The 15,748-nt window shown below is 39.8% G+C and overlaps 1 protein-coding gene across 1 annotated transcript in view; it reads left to right on the forward strand.

The window, feature by feature from the left end:
- The window catches only part of LOC134753054 (nuclear pore complex protein Nup98-Nup96), an 83,357-nt gene that overhangs the window by 977 nt on the left and 66,632 nt on the right, over nucleotides 1–15,748 (forward strand). Inside the window, exons 2-13 of the mRNA XM_063688816.1 lie at nucleotides 733–843; nucleotides 1,434–1,556; nucleotides 2,557–2,742; nucleotides 3,102–3,239; nucleotides 3,735–3,871; nucleotides 5,201–5,330; nucleotides 5,918–6,025; nucleotides 7,919–8,014; nucleotides 8,426–8,520; nucleotides 10,184–10,331; nucleotides 12,113–12,241; nucleotides 15,012–15,125. Of these exons, the coding sequence (XP_063544886.1) occupies nucleotides 801–843; nucleotides 1,434–1,556; nucleotides 2,557–2,742; nucleotides 3,102–3,239; nucleotides 3,735–3,871; nucleotides 5,201–5,330; nucleotides 5,918–6,025; nucleotides 7,919–8,014; nucleotides 8,426–8,520; nucleotides 10,184–10,331; nucleotides 12,113–12,241; nucleotides 15,012–15,125 (1,447 nt within the window). The 5' untranslated portion in view covers nucleotides 733–800. The remainder of the gene's footprint in view (nucleotides 1–732; nucleotides 844–1,433; nucleotides 1,557–2,556; nucleotides 2,743–3,101; nucleotides 3,240–3,734; nucleotides 3,872–5,200; nucleotides 5,331–5,917; nucleotides 6,026–7,918; nucleotides 8,015–8,425; nucleotides 8,521–10,183; nucleotides 10,332–12,112; nucleotides 12,242–15,011; nucleotides 15,126–15,748) is intronic.

Consider the following 15,748-nt stretch of genomic DNA (forward strand, 5'->3'; position numbering starts at 1 on the left):
CTTCCCTCGTTTCCTCCACTGTACTACTTTTTAATTAACTTTCACACTTCAGAAATGTTAAGCAGGCAAAATTATCCTAAAATACAGTTGACAATATAGACCTTAGCTAAGAAATATACAATTCAGGTTGCTCTGGCTCCTAAACTACGCTCAGCCTGTCTCATAGCCTCAAGGCTCAAGGTCATACCCGTAGTATATGACTATGAATATAATTTATGATTATTAATGATTAACGCATGAATTAGTTTTATCTTATTATTATTGTTATTTTTTTTTGACACTATTTTATTTTATTTAAAAGTTTATATAAGAAATTAAAACTAGGTATAAGTTCAAAATAAGTAGTTTAAGATCCAATATTGTACACCCTAGCAGGGTATCATGTACCTACTTGACCAATATGTAAGACCAGTATGTACAAATGAACATGATTACAATGGAATAAATGATAAATGATATAGTATTGTATTGTAGTTCAGGTGACTTTCCGCAACTCGACAACTAGCGTCTAGCGTGACAGGGGGGTGGGCTAGTCCTACCAGCCCAGCTCCTCGAGGAATCCTATGTGACCTTTAATGTTCAATTATTATTTAGCAGTCCCTTTTTGGCAAAGAAAAATATCGTGAGGAAACCAGAGCAATCCCATCTTTGGCACAAAATCTTATGATTAGCCCAGGAAGTTTTTAATTCTTTTTATTGAATAGTTATATTTATCCTTGTGATTTCCTACAGATCAACCATGACTTCACTCTGAAGACGGTGTAAGTGTGTACCAGAAGGAAAGCAGCACCTTGGCCACAATGTTCCAGAAACCAACCTTCGGAGCCAATTCCTCGGGCTTCGGTAAGTAACATGGAATGAGTCATCATGCCTTTATTCGAGTACGCCACTCCTAAGCTAATCTCATATCAAAAAGTGACTTTCAATTTTCGTACGATAGTGGCCAATATGTAATATGTATTATTTTAGGCAGTATTGAGGAATAGTACTAAATATTGTTTGATGCCTATAATTGACTGGCTACTTTAGTTGGTAGTATCAAACCAGGGGTTGCGGGTTTGAAACCGTATGTTTCTTGAACTTACATATGAAATATCATTTCAAATCCCTTTTAAGTGAAGGAAACCAGACTAATCCCAAAAAGGGTTATTTTTTTCTTTGGGTTGGAAAGTCAGATGGCAGCCTCCTAAAACGTTGTTACTAACATCGTTTCTTAAGCTTTATTGTTCATAACATAACTAACAATATTATGAGCCACGAGCTTGAAATAAACGTTAACTTAATTACAAACTTGCCTGCGCCGATTCTTGAGATCGGCATAAAATAAAATTTTAAAAAGTTACATACATTTTTATACAAGAAACAGAATGTCTATGGTGGTTAGACTAAAGAAGTGTTTTGACATATATTGAAGAACATTTCAAATATTCCAGGCTCCTTCAATGCGGGTGCAACAACATCCTCCCCCTTCGGCGGGGGCTTCAAGAGCACCACCAACAGCGCGTTCGGAGCCCCGCCGGCCTTTGGGGCCACCGCGCAGCCCGCGGCCGGAGGTGGTAAGTTAGCTGGCTATTGTAAAGCTGCCGTCCAATACAGATACATTTTGATCGTGCCGCTCGGTGCCGGGTGCCGCGAGCGGTGATTCCCGCGATTCGATCAAAATGAATCTGTTTTGGACGACAGCGGCCGCCCCGCTTGCAGTCCAGTCCGCAGCCTCATTGCTGAGTCCACCGATGATGTGTATTATGTACAATACATATTGTATTAGGGGTCGGTTAAAGCAGTGGCTCCAGTTTTTGACCCGAGGGCCACAATCGAAAATAGACGGTAACGAATTAAGAAAATGGCATTATTATGAATTAGCAAGCTCATAGGCGGGTCGTAGAACAGAGCTCTGTGGCGCATATGTACAGTCAAGTGTAAAAATATGGGTGCACACAACATCATACTCAAAAATATATCCCATAGCTCTTATGTCAGGGAATTAAGAACTATGGGACATATTTTTTTAAGTAAGTTATATGCACCCATATTTTTACACTTGACTGTACAAGGAGACCTGACCCCAGATAAGTTGGGAAGAAGGTTGGCCAAAGAGATCATTCAGATGGCAGTCTCAAGAGTCTCTCTAATCGAATTTAAACTGTTGTGAGACATTTTAAAATTAAATAATTACACGGTTTATACTCACTTGTTTTAGTCACTCGCGCGACATGTTTCGGAGAGCCTAGGTCTCCTTTCTCAAGCACTAATAGTGCGAGCAGCGTTCACGACGATCGTGTATTGCGTACTGCCGAATCATGTCGCGCGAGTAACTAAAACAAGTGAGTCTAAATCGTGTAATTATTTAAAGTCTCTCTAACATTTGTATATTAATCACTGAATCTGCTATGAGTCTTATGACTCCCAAGGGCATTAAGAAAATGGCATTATGAATCAGCAAGCTCATAGGCGGGTAGTTTGGAGACCACTGAGTTAAACATTAATGAAATCATCAATTATTATTAGTTTTAGAATCTGCATGCTGCCTTACAATAAAGTTAAACATTTTCCTAGGTTTGTTTGGGGCGACCAACCCTTCAAGTGGAGTGTTTGGCTCAACAAACACATCTGGGTTCGGTTCAGGAGGAGGCTTCGGAGGGTTTGGGGCGGGCTCGTCAGGCGGGGGCCTGTTCGGAGCCTCGCAGCCTGCTCCGCTGTTTGGGGCGCAGCAGCAGCAGCCCTTCCAGGCGAAACCAGCTGGTAAAATAGTTTAATTATTTTCAATCTGTTAATACTTCAAGAGCTGTAATAGGACAAGTTCTATATAAATGAGGGATGAAAAAATAGTATATGAGAAAATAGTATTTACAAGTGCGAGTCGGACTAGCGCGCGAAGGGTTCCGTATTACGCAAAAAACGGCAAAAAAATTATTCTTTGCCACTTAAATATTTATTCTGTTTTTAGTATTACACACATCGGCTTTCTTATTGCGCGCTCCCTTACAGCTCGCGCGCACAATATCGCCTCGTGTGTAATGACCAACTTAGCACACTTGTATCATAATGTACTATTAGATTGTTTTGGTTTGTTATGAATGTGTGGTGTTATCTGGTGGCAGGTTTCGGGTTCGGCGGCACCTCGACCAGCACGGCGGGCCCCGCGGCCGGCTCGACGCTGTTCGGCGCCGCGCCGGCCGCGGGCGGCATGTTCGGCCAGCAGCCCAACATGGGCGGCACGCTGTTCGGCAACAATGCCGGTACGTATACTCGTTAGCCGATTCACTAACGAGGTAACAACGAGGTGGACTCACAGTGGGAATAACCTGAGTCGCCGAGCGAAGCAACTCGGTCGCTGGAGACGTGCCTCGTCCGAGGCAATGCGCCCGACTATAGCCGGGTCCACACATAGCGAGCAGCGTCGCGAGGCGATTTCCTGCTTGTGATTATTTTGTTCGTACTTACGTCAAAAGTTGTCAAAACACGAAAAAATCCTATGATTCCTTCTTTTCTTCCTCCTTTTCTTTTGAATTGCTTTAAAAGCAAAATAACAGAAACGCAAGCGGCGGCAGTCAGTACGTGCGGCGCCATTTTGAACAGCTGACTGAATGAAGCCATCTTGCCGAGCAAATTGGCTCAGGTGAGGCCGGGCGTTTGCCGCGCGAGGAAATTTCCTCGCTCGCTATGTATGTGTTAACGAAGTTAACTATTCAGCCGGGTTTTAGATTTTGTCTAATTGTTTTTTTTATCTACAGGAGGTTTCGGACAGCAACAGACGGCCACGGGCACAGCTCACGCTAAATACAACCCAGTGGTTGGCACCGATGTGGTCGTCAAGTCCGGGACATCACAGAACATCAACATCAAGCACCATTGCATCACTTGTATGAAGGTAACATGTCCAACTCACAGATATAAATATACCATAGATGACGCAAATGCATCTACTTCGCGTGTCCGAACCCCGAGAAATCCTCGGGGTTGACGTCGCTCATGACAGTCCATGAGTCCACGCTTGTCAGCGCGTTGCAGCCGGACGTCCGTGAAAACTTAAAAAATGCCGCGTTGCCTGATAATTAACTGCAACGGCCCAAAAATTGCGAGCACCCAAACACATATTTCCTATCACAGGTAAGTTATTTTAAAATTATATTATGCGTAAATTTTGTATGTAAAAGTCGGCATGCTTGGTTTCAATACAAATCATGATATTTGCGTCATCTAGCGTATATATTAAATCTGTGATCCAACTAAAGTTTCGTACAGTACCCAGCGATTAATATTGCACATCGGTCTTTAGAAAAAGACACCACTCTACGAAACCGAAATTCTGATGTGCAATATTTATCGCCGGCTACAATAGTTTGTTAAAGGACTGTCTCATTTCAAACATAGACAGATAGATCTTCCATCGAATTTAAACTATCGTAAGACATAGACATAATTGATTGGTAGTAAGATATTACAGGTAACAATTTTTTTACTTATTTCTACACATCACCTATTTTTGATTTATATCACTAATAAATATATTTTTTTATTAAACAATTCAATATTACATTATTCTTTATAATCTATTATACATGTTACACTATTAACTATTCTTTATAATCTATAAATTCTTTAAAACTGTAAAAACTTTGCTTGATTAGCCAGTTTTTAGCCTTGCTTTAAAGGAACTAAGCGTTAACGCTTCTGTTATAGAGACTGGCAGCTTGTTGTGTACCAACAACATATATAGTCTGTCCGGTTTATTTTATTTTATGTGAAATTGTTTTTAGCAAGTGCGCGTTTCGAGTGACCCACGCAGATCCATCGCCTCGCCAGCAAATTGCGACATGTTTTCCCTAGCAAATACACTTATTTGAAAAATCAATATAAACGGAGTAATAGAGACATACTAACTTAGCTTAACTTTCACTCGCGTATTTTTAGTCACTCGCGCGACATGTTTCGGAGAGCCTAGGTCTCCATTTTCAAGCAATAACAGTGCCTGAGTGAGTAGCGGTCACGACGGGCGGGCGTCTACGCTCTCCGAAACATGTCGCGCGAGTGACTAAAAATACGTGAGTGAAACAGCAAAGTATCCTATCTTTATCGCACTCACATCATTAAGTATATTGGTGTCCGGCAGTCAATGCCACTCTGTACGAGCTTTTATATTTTGGAAACTTGAAATATAAGTTGTAAACCCCTGTTTATAATGTTTCTCTTTCGACAGGAATACGAGAACAAATCTTTGGAAGAATTGAGACTTGAGGACTACACGGCGGGCCGCAAGGGGGCGCAAGGTGGCGGCGTGTTTGGTTTCAATCAGCCGCAGGAGAACAAGCCACTATTCGGCGGTTCCAGTAAGTATCTTGTATATTTGTGACATTTTCAACCAAAAGGTACCACATTGTACGTTGATTTCAAATTGAAGCTGTATGGAAATAGCGCCTTATTGACAACCGACAATAAGTACCCTTTTGATTGAAAATGGCACATTTATTTATTTATTAATCCTTTATTTCAGATAAATTTCATCCACAGAACTGTTAGTATGGCTTATGGCTATGATAAATACTTAACTACTAGGTACATTATTTATTTATTTATTTATAATTAACTCGACCAAAATTTTCAGGAAGGCACAATCCACCCTAAGTACTTATTTATGACTTTTATGAGAGCTAGGATTCATCCTCAAGTTGTAAATGTTCACATTTACATTTCTTTTATGACGCCAGTGACAAAAAAAAAACGGACAAGCGTGAGTCGGACTCGCCCACCGAGGGTTCCGTACTTTTTAGTATTTGTTGTTATAGCGGCAACAGAAATACATAATCTGTGATAATGTCAACTGAGTTGAGTTGAGAACACGGTTCATGAGATACAGCCTGGTGACAGACAGACGGACAGAGGACTAACAATGTACTAAACTAGTGTTGTGTTGCAGCGTTCGGTGCGCCGGCCACGACGAGCACGGGGGCGGGCGCGGGCGCGGGGGCGGGGGCGGGGGCGGGCGTGTTCGGCGGCGCCGCCAACACCGGCTTCGGGAACAACAGTGAGTACCCGGTGTTATCCATTACGGTTACATCCCGAGGGATTTAGAAAAACTGATTTTTTGGCCCGGATTGAGTTTAGAAATATTTAACTTAACTTAAGGTGGTTCCCTGAGCCAGAAGGCGAAAAATCTCCTTATATGATCATGTTTTTCTAAGAGGCGTTGATATTCGTAGACGTGGAATAAATATTTTTTTTTTAATCAGAATTTAATCAATCTATTATTATTAGTACCAGTATCCATTATTATGATCAATCTATTAAATTTAAATGTCAAGATTTATTTATTATTAATTTTAACATAATTTTAATTTTAATAATTTTAATTTTATAATTTTATTTTAATTCTTATTATAATTGCAACTGTTGTCTTATTGTGTTATGCTTATTATGTATATGGACCAATGTTGTCTGCAATAAATGATAAATAAATAAATAAATATATGTCGTTCTTGACTATATTATATTTAATAACATAGCTTCCGATACACGAATTATGACACTTCGCTCGATACAATTAACTCCCAAAGTAACCTCTTAGTCGCACTTTTAATCAAACTTTACTCGATTATTTATTATGTGATACTATAAACAAAAAAAGAAGAAAAAACAATTTTAACAAATAGTAATTTCATAGATTTCGAATTTCGATATTGTAAGGTAACATTTTTAAAATAAATAAAAATCGACATGAAGGCGGTTAAAAATTCGATTAAAATTGCCACTTGGCGCGCATGTTCTTTCCCGTTCTTTCTTGCGAAATGTGAGTGACAGCGGCAAACCGATGGAACGGCCTTAAGAGGCCGTAGTCGATTTTGGAGCAAAAATTTAAAATTGATAGATTTAGTCGTTAAAATTATACACGTTTTGTTACGTAATACCTAAATAACAAGTATTGGTTTCTATTAGCACGTCTTCTCATCTTGCCTTTTAATAATGAGGTCGCGAGCGTGCGTTCCGGTAATATATGAAAAGAAGGGGTAGTTTTTAAAAATTCATCAAAAATTTATGGTGATAAATTATACAAATTGATGTATAAGAATAGTTTCAGCAAATCTTGTAGATTGTTTAAGTATCAAAATTACGTAGAAATTAAGTCGATTTTCAGAGAAATTCCCACTTGTTTTGAAGTAATTTCTGGAGAAAATTGATTTCGTCTAACTTTCATTTACACTACTTCAAAGTCATAATAATAAAAATGTAGTCTGATATATGTCAAGTACAGGATATGTGTAATACAAAATTACCATGTTTAGCCGTCCAAACTTTACGAAATTTACAAATATGAGCGACAAAATCAGTACTTTACGCGCGTTTACCTAAACGTCCATCAGAAAAGCAAACATTACTAATTTAGTGAGTCTGTTTTCAAAAAATTGATCTGATAAAAGGTAAGATAAGAAGACGTGCTAATAGAAACCAGTACTTGTTATTTCAATTTGGTAACAAAAGGTGTACAATTTCACCGACTAAATCTATCAATTTTACATTTTTGCGACTAAAATCGACACCGGCCTCTTAATATTCGACATAGCTTCAATGACAGAATATCATAATATTTAAGGTAAAGCCTGACCAGTAATATATGATCATTGTCAAGGGGGCGCTGTTCATTCTCATGTCAGTTCATATAGTATAAAAAAATTAGTTACTGTGAAATTCCGTAACATGGCGCGTGGTCATATATTCCTAGTCAGGCTTTAAGTAATTAAGTAAATATTCTTTATTGCTCCAATAAAGGCAGTAACAATACATTTTACCTGTAAAATTACAATGAAAATTTTGAAGAAAATTATAACTTGGTAACAATAGGCGGTCTTATCGCTAAAAAGCGATCTCTTCCGGGCAAGTTTAATTTTACTCCCTAATTAAAAACAATAATTACTTCTTTCAGGCACATTTTCGTTCGGCGGCGCCCCGCAAAACACGACGCAAACCAACTCCTTATTCGGCGCCAACAAACCCGCCTTCGGGGCCACCTCCACCGTTGGTAAGATATGACAATGCTAATAAGTAAAAAAACCGGCCAAGTGCGAGTCGAACTCGCACACGAAGGGTTCCGTACCATTACGCAAAAAAACGGTAAAAAAATCACGTTTGTTGTATGGGAGCCCCACTTAAATATTTATTTTATTCTGTTTTTAATATTTGTTCTTATAGCGGCGTTTTTACCCTTTGGGTACGGAACCCTAAAAATCACTGGGGTCTGTATGTATAAGGGGTCATCCAATTATTACGTCACATATTTAGGGAGGGGGGTTCAAGAAAATGTGACGTTGAGACAAGGGGGGGGGGGCACGAAATAATCACAATTATTAAGCAGTGGCGCTAGCGAGCACGTTGATGAGCTCTTAATCAAATTATATAAAAATTAGATCAAAATCATCTATATTTTCTACAGGCACTGGGTTGTTCGGAGCGACGACCACACAGACACCTACCTTCGGCACCGCCACATCTACTTTTGGAGGGTTCGGGACAAACACAGCCACACAGGTAATTTATTATTAGTAGAGAAATAACTATTTAAGCACCTACTTAGAACAGTTTGCATCAAGAACCTTGTAATAGTACATTATGATACAAGTGTGATAAGTTGGTCATCTCACGCGAGGGGATATTGTGCACGCAATAAGAAAGCCGATGTGTTGTGTGTAATGATCAATGCACACGTGTTTCATACGACGTTTTTCAACAAACTTGCGAGGAAGAAACACAACTATATTAATAAAATTGTGGTATTCTCTATAAAAAGGGACGTTATTGTCGATGGCGCTTACGCCATTATTAACGATGCTCCGATATGAATACAATGCCACGCGACGCTGTGCGGCGTAAGCGCCATCGACAATAAGGTCCCTTTTCATAGAAAATGCCCCAATTTTGATCGTTAAAACAGTTGGAAAAAGTAAAATAAAAAAAGTGTGAATCGGATTATCGTACATTATTGCACAAGTTCGATAATTATAATGAAAAATGCACGCGGATTTAATATCTAGGATTACGAGCCTAAAAGTAGTTCAATAAGTTTCACGCTCTGAACAAGTGTGTTAAAATAGTACGTTTTTTAATACAATTGCGAAAAAATAATAAATTAATATATCATTAGTAGAATCATACCCCCAAACCAAACCAAAACCAAAAGTACGTATACAGCCCTTGATAGTTGAGCTGCCGCAGCCCGCGATACCTTCATACTCGTGCGCGCCCCGGCCGCGGCCGCCGCGGGCCCGGCGCGGGTTGCTCAACGACACCGAGGAGTAACGAGTGAGGCCCTGGTACCTGCTCAAGCTATACAGCCCGCGATACCTTCATACTCGTGCGCGCCCCGGCCGCGGCCGCCGCGGGCCCGGCGCGGGTTGCTCAACGACACCGAGGAGTAACGAGTGAGGCCCTGGTACCTGCTCAAGCTATACAGCCCGCGATACCTTCATACTCGTGCGCGCCCCGGCCGCGGCCGCCGCGGGCCCGGCGCGGGTTGCTCAACGACACCGAGGAGTAACGAGTGAGGCCCTGGTACCTGCTCAAGCTATACAGCCCGCGATACCTTCATACTCGTGCGCGCCCCGGCCGCGGCCGCCGCGGGCCCGGCGCGGGTTGCTCAACGACACCGAGGAGTAACGAGTGAGGCCCCAGTACCTGCTCAAGCTAAATTACATTAAAACTGCGTTTCGAAACTATAGTTTGGAACTAAAAAGTAAAAAGCACTAGTTCGAGAAATTGAGCTTCTCGCACGCTACGCAGCCACAAAAAGTACCACTTTTTGAGCAACTGTGTTAAAAAAACATTTGAGACTGCTCGTAAAAGTACAGAATAAATAATAGTACTACCGTACAGAAAGGAAACTTCCTACAAAACCGAAGTTTAACAGCGGTTAACGGTCAAATCATGCTATCCCTTTCTAATATATGGCACTATCCCTTTCGGCTATTTAGGGTTGTCAAAATTCAAGTCATTATCTTATCTGTGGTCGTGCACGCAAAAGGACGTCAAGTTGTGCCAACCATAATAATTGCTCGGGGCAATGCTGAGCCGAACGGAGCCGAGTTTGCCCGAATCGAGGAGTTTCGCAACCTTGGTAAAAGTAAAATTTGAGGTACGGAATTATGAGTCGCTGTCGTCACACTCACACTGCTATAACTTTTTTTTTTAATTTCAGCCAAGCGCAGGCCTGTTCGGTGCCAAGCCAGCCACGAGCGGGTTCGGGGCGACGCCCAGCTCGGGCTTCGGGTCGTTCGGGTCGGGCGGCGGCCTGTTCGGCGCCAAGCCCGCCACGCAGGCGTCCGCCTTCGGACAAGCTGCACCCGGTACGATATACCAACTTTAACAACAGACGTTAAGTGCATGTTCAGATATTTTTGAGCACGTTGGCCGCTCTGATATATCTGATGAGTATGAGCTGGACTATAAACCCCGTTTTTTAGGGTTCCGTACCCAAAGGGTAAAAACGGGACCCTATTACTCAGACTCCAATGTCCGTCTATCTGTCTGTCGGTCACCAGGCTGTATCTCATGAACCGTGATAGCTAGACAGTTGGAATTTTCACAGATGATGTATTTCTGTTGCCGCTCTAACAACAAATACTAAAAAGTAAGGAACCCTCAGTGGGCGAGTCCGACTCACACTTGTCCGGTCTTTAAGATTTGATTTTTTTCTTCCCTCAAACCTGGATTTTAACTTTTTCTTCCAAACTGCTAGGATGATATCTAATATTGCTGTAAAATTATATGTAAACAACACTATAATTCTGTGCATAGTTAATCAGATTTAATATTGGAGGATAAAAGTTACCACTACTTTTGTGGTTATAAAATTTCTAAACTTGAAAAAAAAAACGGGGTTTATAGTCCAGCTATGGTCTCATCAGATATATCAGAGCGGCCAACGTGCTCAAAAATATCTGAACATGCACTTAACGTCTAGAGTGTTTAGATATTTGTGAACATCTCGGCCGCTTCGATATATCTGATGGCAGCTGTTCAAACTACGGCGTAAAAGCCAGAGCTGTGCTACGCTTGACTTTGGTATCCGCTACGAGTGCGTAGCTGCTCGTAGCCGCGTAGCAGTAGGTGTTGTCCCCAGGGCTCGGAACCGGTATTAAAATACCTGTTAACATCGTTCCAAAACCGTTATATTGTTTCGTTCATTAAAAACCGGTTTAATAAATCGAACGCGAACTAAATAATTTTGATCTCGGGTACCGGTAAGAAGGAACGTAATTTGTGCCATTCTCAACCAAAAGGGTACTTATTGTCGGTTGTCAATACGGCGCTATTTCCATATAGCTTCAATTTGAAGTAAACTGTAATCTCAATAGAACATTTTAAAGAATTTTGTCATTTGGCTTGCCCCCCTAGTCCTTTAGAAAAGTAAATACAACAATAATAGATAATAGTACATTATTGTCGAGGCTCGGAAGTAGCTACTTGCTGGCTGAGGATTTAATTAAACGGACGACCTTGGGAGTCCGTTTAATTGAATCCGAAGCCAGCAAGTAGCCTTCCAGCCGAGTCATATATAGTGCTTTTCTCAAAAATGGCGCAATAAATGCAAATATAATAGAAATATTTTACAGAAGCAACGTTCTTATGTATATATTTTCACAGAAAAAAGTTAAAAGATAGATAGATAGATAGAATACTCTTTACTGGTACACCTCAGTAAAAGATAGTTTACAGAAACAATTGATTAAGGATAGAGGTAGACAACAGGCAGTCTTATCGCTGAAGAGCGATCTCTTCCAGAGAACCTTTGGGTAGCAGAAACAAATCATTTAGTCAAGAAGATTTGCTTTGCCGCCGTTTTTTTTTTTTTTATTAAAAATGGAAGTGTAAGTACTGCTGAAAATACGCCAACCTATTTGAAACACCTACATAGTCGCGGTACCAACATTATAATAATAAGTACTGATTATCTGTTTGGCTGTTTAATGGACCTTTGCCTTCATTTGATATGACCACTTCAACTTTTAAAAAGTTTGGAACTCGACAAATAATGGAATTTCGCGAACTACTTTTTAACCGGCAACGTCGACTTTGCCGTCCATTTTCGAGAAAAATCTAAAATAACGTGTATTTCTTTCAACAGCATTTGGTTCCCTGAACACATCAGGGTTCGGAACAACGACGAGTACTGCAGGCGGTCTGTTTGGGGCCAACAATACATTTGGCAAGCCTGCAACACAACCTACTTTCGGCTTTAACCAGCCCACGCTCGGTAAGATTTCTAGAACCATTATTTGTGCCATTCTCAATCAAAAGGGGACTTATTGTCGGTTGTCAATAAGGCGCTATTTCCATATGGCTTCAATTTGAAATCAACCTTATTGACAAGCGACAATGTGGTACCTTTTGGTTAAAAATGTCACATTTTCCTAACATTTTAAGGCTCTCCGGCAAGCTCGGTTCTCCATACAAACGTAGTTCCGCTCTCATTTTAAAACGACTAGCTAGATTGCTCTGAAACTTTGTACTTACAATAGGATAAGGTATATCTATGTCTGTAATTAGTTAATGTAGCTTCAGATACCAAAGTAAAAAAAATACAGCGAATTTAAGTTTTTCATACAAAACTTGTTTTTGCTCTATTTCGTTTGTTTTATAAACTGAAGCTAAAGCCTGACCAGGAATATATGATCACGCGCCATGTTGCGGAATTTCACTGGAACAAATTTTTTCATACTATACTGAACCGTCACCTACATGAGAATGAACAGCGCCCTCTTGACAGTGATCATATATTACTGGTCAGGCTTGGGGACTCTTAAGCCTTTCTAAGCTGCAACCCGACTGCAACTTGTATCAGAACTGCACGCCGACGAGTCGGCGTGCAGTTCTCATACAAATTGTGACATTTTCAACCAAAAGGTACCACATTGTCGCTTGGCAATAAGGTTGATTTTAAATTGAAGCTGTATGGAAATAGCGTCTTATTGACAACCGACAATAAGTACCCTTTTGATTGAAAATGGCACAATTGAAGTCTGTTTGTAATCCGTCTGTATCGGCCCTAAGTCTACCTTGTTATTGCGTCTCACTCTCTCATTAAGCAAAATGTAAGACGTTATACACATTGGAAAAATAAATTAGAAAGTGGCTAAGGCCTAAGGCAGAAGGAATATATTTCCCACCTGATTTTGAACTTTATTTTAAAGTGATTGGGTTCAATTTTGCATAATTTCTGACACCCTATTCCTTATAAAGGGTTGATGTTATATGGACAAAAAAATGTTGAATTACTAGCAAAGTTTAGAAAATATTTTTCTCAAATGTGCGCTGAAATATTATAAATAGAGCGCCGGAAATGGACTTCCATACAACATTGCTGAAAGTGGACCTTAGCCGCAAGTCACGTATTAACACATGTTATGTTTTAACATTTAACCCTTTACCAGGCTGACAGTTCAAAAATGACAATCGAATGTCAGTCTTATTCGTCGAAGAACACATGTTTGACGTACCGTATCTGGGAAATATATATCCCTCAGCCTGGTAAAGGGTTAAGTTATTAATCGTTTTTATTCTCAATATCTCATATCTTCGAAAGGAGACTGAATTCCAAATTTTCAGCACCATATTTTGTCCGAATCCTAGTGCGTACTTGGCCTGCAATCTCTAATTTGGGGAATTTTCTATGAAAAGGGACCTTATTGTCGATGGCGCTTACGCCGCACAGCGTCGCGCAGCATTGTATTTATATCGGAGCATCGTTTATAATGGCATAAGCGCCATTGACAATAAGGTCCCTTTTTATAGAAAATACCACATTTAGCGTTTCCTAGTAATCACTACATATAAAACAAAGTCCCCCCACCGCGTCTCTCTGCCTGTATGTTCGCGATAAACTCAAAAATCACTCAACGGATTTTGATGCGGTTTTCACCTATCAATAGATTGATTCTTGAGGAAGGTTTGGGTGTATAATTGTGACGTTTTCAACCAAAAGGTACCACATTGTCGCTTGTCGATAAGGTTGATTTCTAATTGAAGCTATATGGAAATAGCGCCTTACTGACAAGCGACAATACGTACCCTTTTGGTTGAAAATGGCACAATTTGTTAAGGTTTTATGTAACCCGTGCAAAGCCGGGACGGGTCGCTAGTGTGCTATAGAATAGGCTAGATGACAAATTTTTATTAATGCTATCAATCGATCAGGTTTATTTTTAGGATCAAATGTCTATATGGGACCCATTGCATTAAAGCAATACAAAAGTCAGAAATGATGTCAAAGCCCGACAGTCGTACTTCGCTCGCGAAACGCTTCTAACAAAACGATAAGTAAAAGTGACGTCAAGTTTACTGAGAGCCCATTTTGAATGTATGGACAAAATAAGAAAATTGCGTTTTTGTCGATGAAATATTGCGTTTATGTAATAGTTGCTGTACAATATTTTTTTGGATAAAATGTAAGGAATCGAATGGTATACTTACCTTTTTCCTTTTTGCAAGTTAAAAAATTACTTAAATTTTGAAACTTTCGTCCTGTATTTTTGTATTATTTCAATACAGTACCGGCCAATAATATATCATCTTTGAGTGTTTTTGTATGAGCTTGTATAGAGTAAACAATATAGGTTAGTTTGTTGATTGCATATTTTACTGTCATTTTATACAAATATATGATGAATATTGCAATGAATTACAATAGGATACACAGCATATTAGTAAAAAACCTCTAGTAAAAAAATGAAGTTAACAATACATAAAAAAAAAACCTCTATGATGAAACCATTACATGAGACAAATTTTTCTCATCGCCCGAACAAAGGAATACTACTAGACTACCTAAAGCAGTGAGGTGGAAGTCACTCACAAATATAAAAAAAAGTTATACCGTAAAAACATAGAGGTGATATATTGGCCGGTACTGTATATTATTTTAGTATCTACATTACTGTGATAAATTGCTCATTTGCTATCTATGTTACTAGAATTTGTTATAAAATTCAACATGTGTCATCATCCCTATTGTGTTGATTTTTTAGGTGGCGGTCTGGGCGCGAACACGTTCCAAGCGAAGCCCGCCGGGCCCGCGTTCGGATCGCTAGGCGGTGGGTCAATGTTCCAGCAGCCGCAGCAACAGAACACCTTTAAAACTGGTATGTTCCTATAACATTTAAAACTTTCGCGTTTTGAACACATATTAGAACACATTTACAAACGGGTCTATCGCGAATTTATTTTGTTACCTTTTGTTGTGTTTTAATATGTGGTATGTTCCTAGCCTTATTTCTGTTCGCGCACCAATGGTTCCGTACCATTACGCAAAAAAATCACATTGTATGGGAGCCCCACATAAATATTTATTTTATTCTGTTTTTAGTATTTGTTATAGCGGCAACAGAAATACATCATCTGTGAAAATTTCAACTGTCTAGCTATTACGGTTCAGCCTGGTGACAGACGGACAGACAGACAGTGGAGTCTTAGTAATAGGGTCCCGTTTTTACCCTTTGGGTACGGAACCCTAAAAAGCATCGCTAAGCATAATACTTGTTCATAAATACACAAAGGAAACATAAGGGTATGTTTGTGTCGTTCTTTCCTATCCACCGTAGCGTCTAATCTACGAGACAAATACGGGGACAAATGGGAATACATCGTTTTCATCGTTTCGCCATAGATTGAATTTTTTATGAGGCTTTTTTTTTGTAAAAAAAAACATATCGGTACAGTTTTTTGCTTGTTAGTGTTACGCATAATAAAAACAATATTGCTTTGT

Source organism: Cydia strobilella, chromosome 26 (genome assembly GCF_947568885.1).
Source record: "Cydia strobilella chromosome 26, ilCydStro3.1, whole genome shotgun sequence".
In the NCBI taxonomy this organism is placed as follows: Eukaryota; Metazoa; Arthropoda; class Insecta; order Lepidoptera; family Tortricidae; genus Cydia; species Cydia strobilella.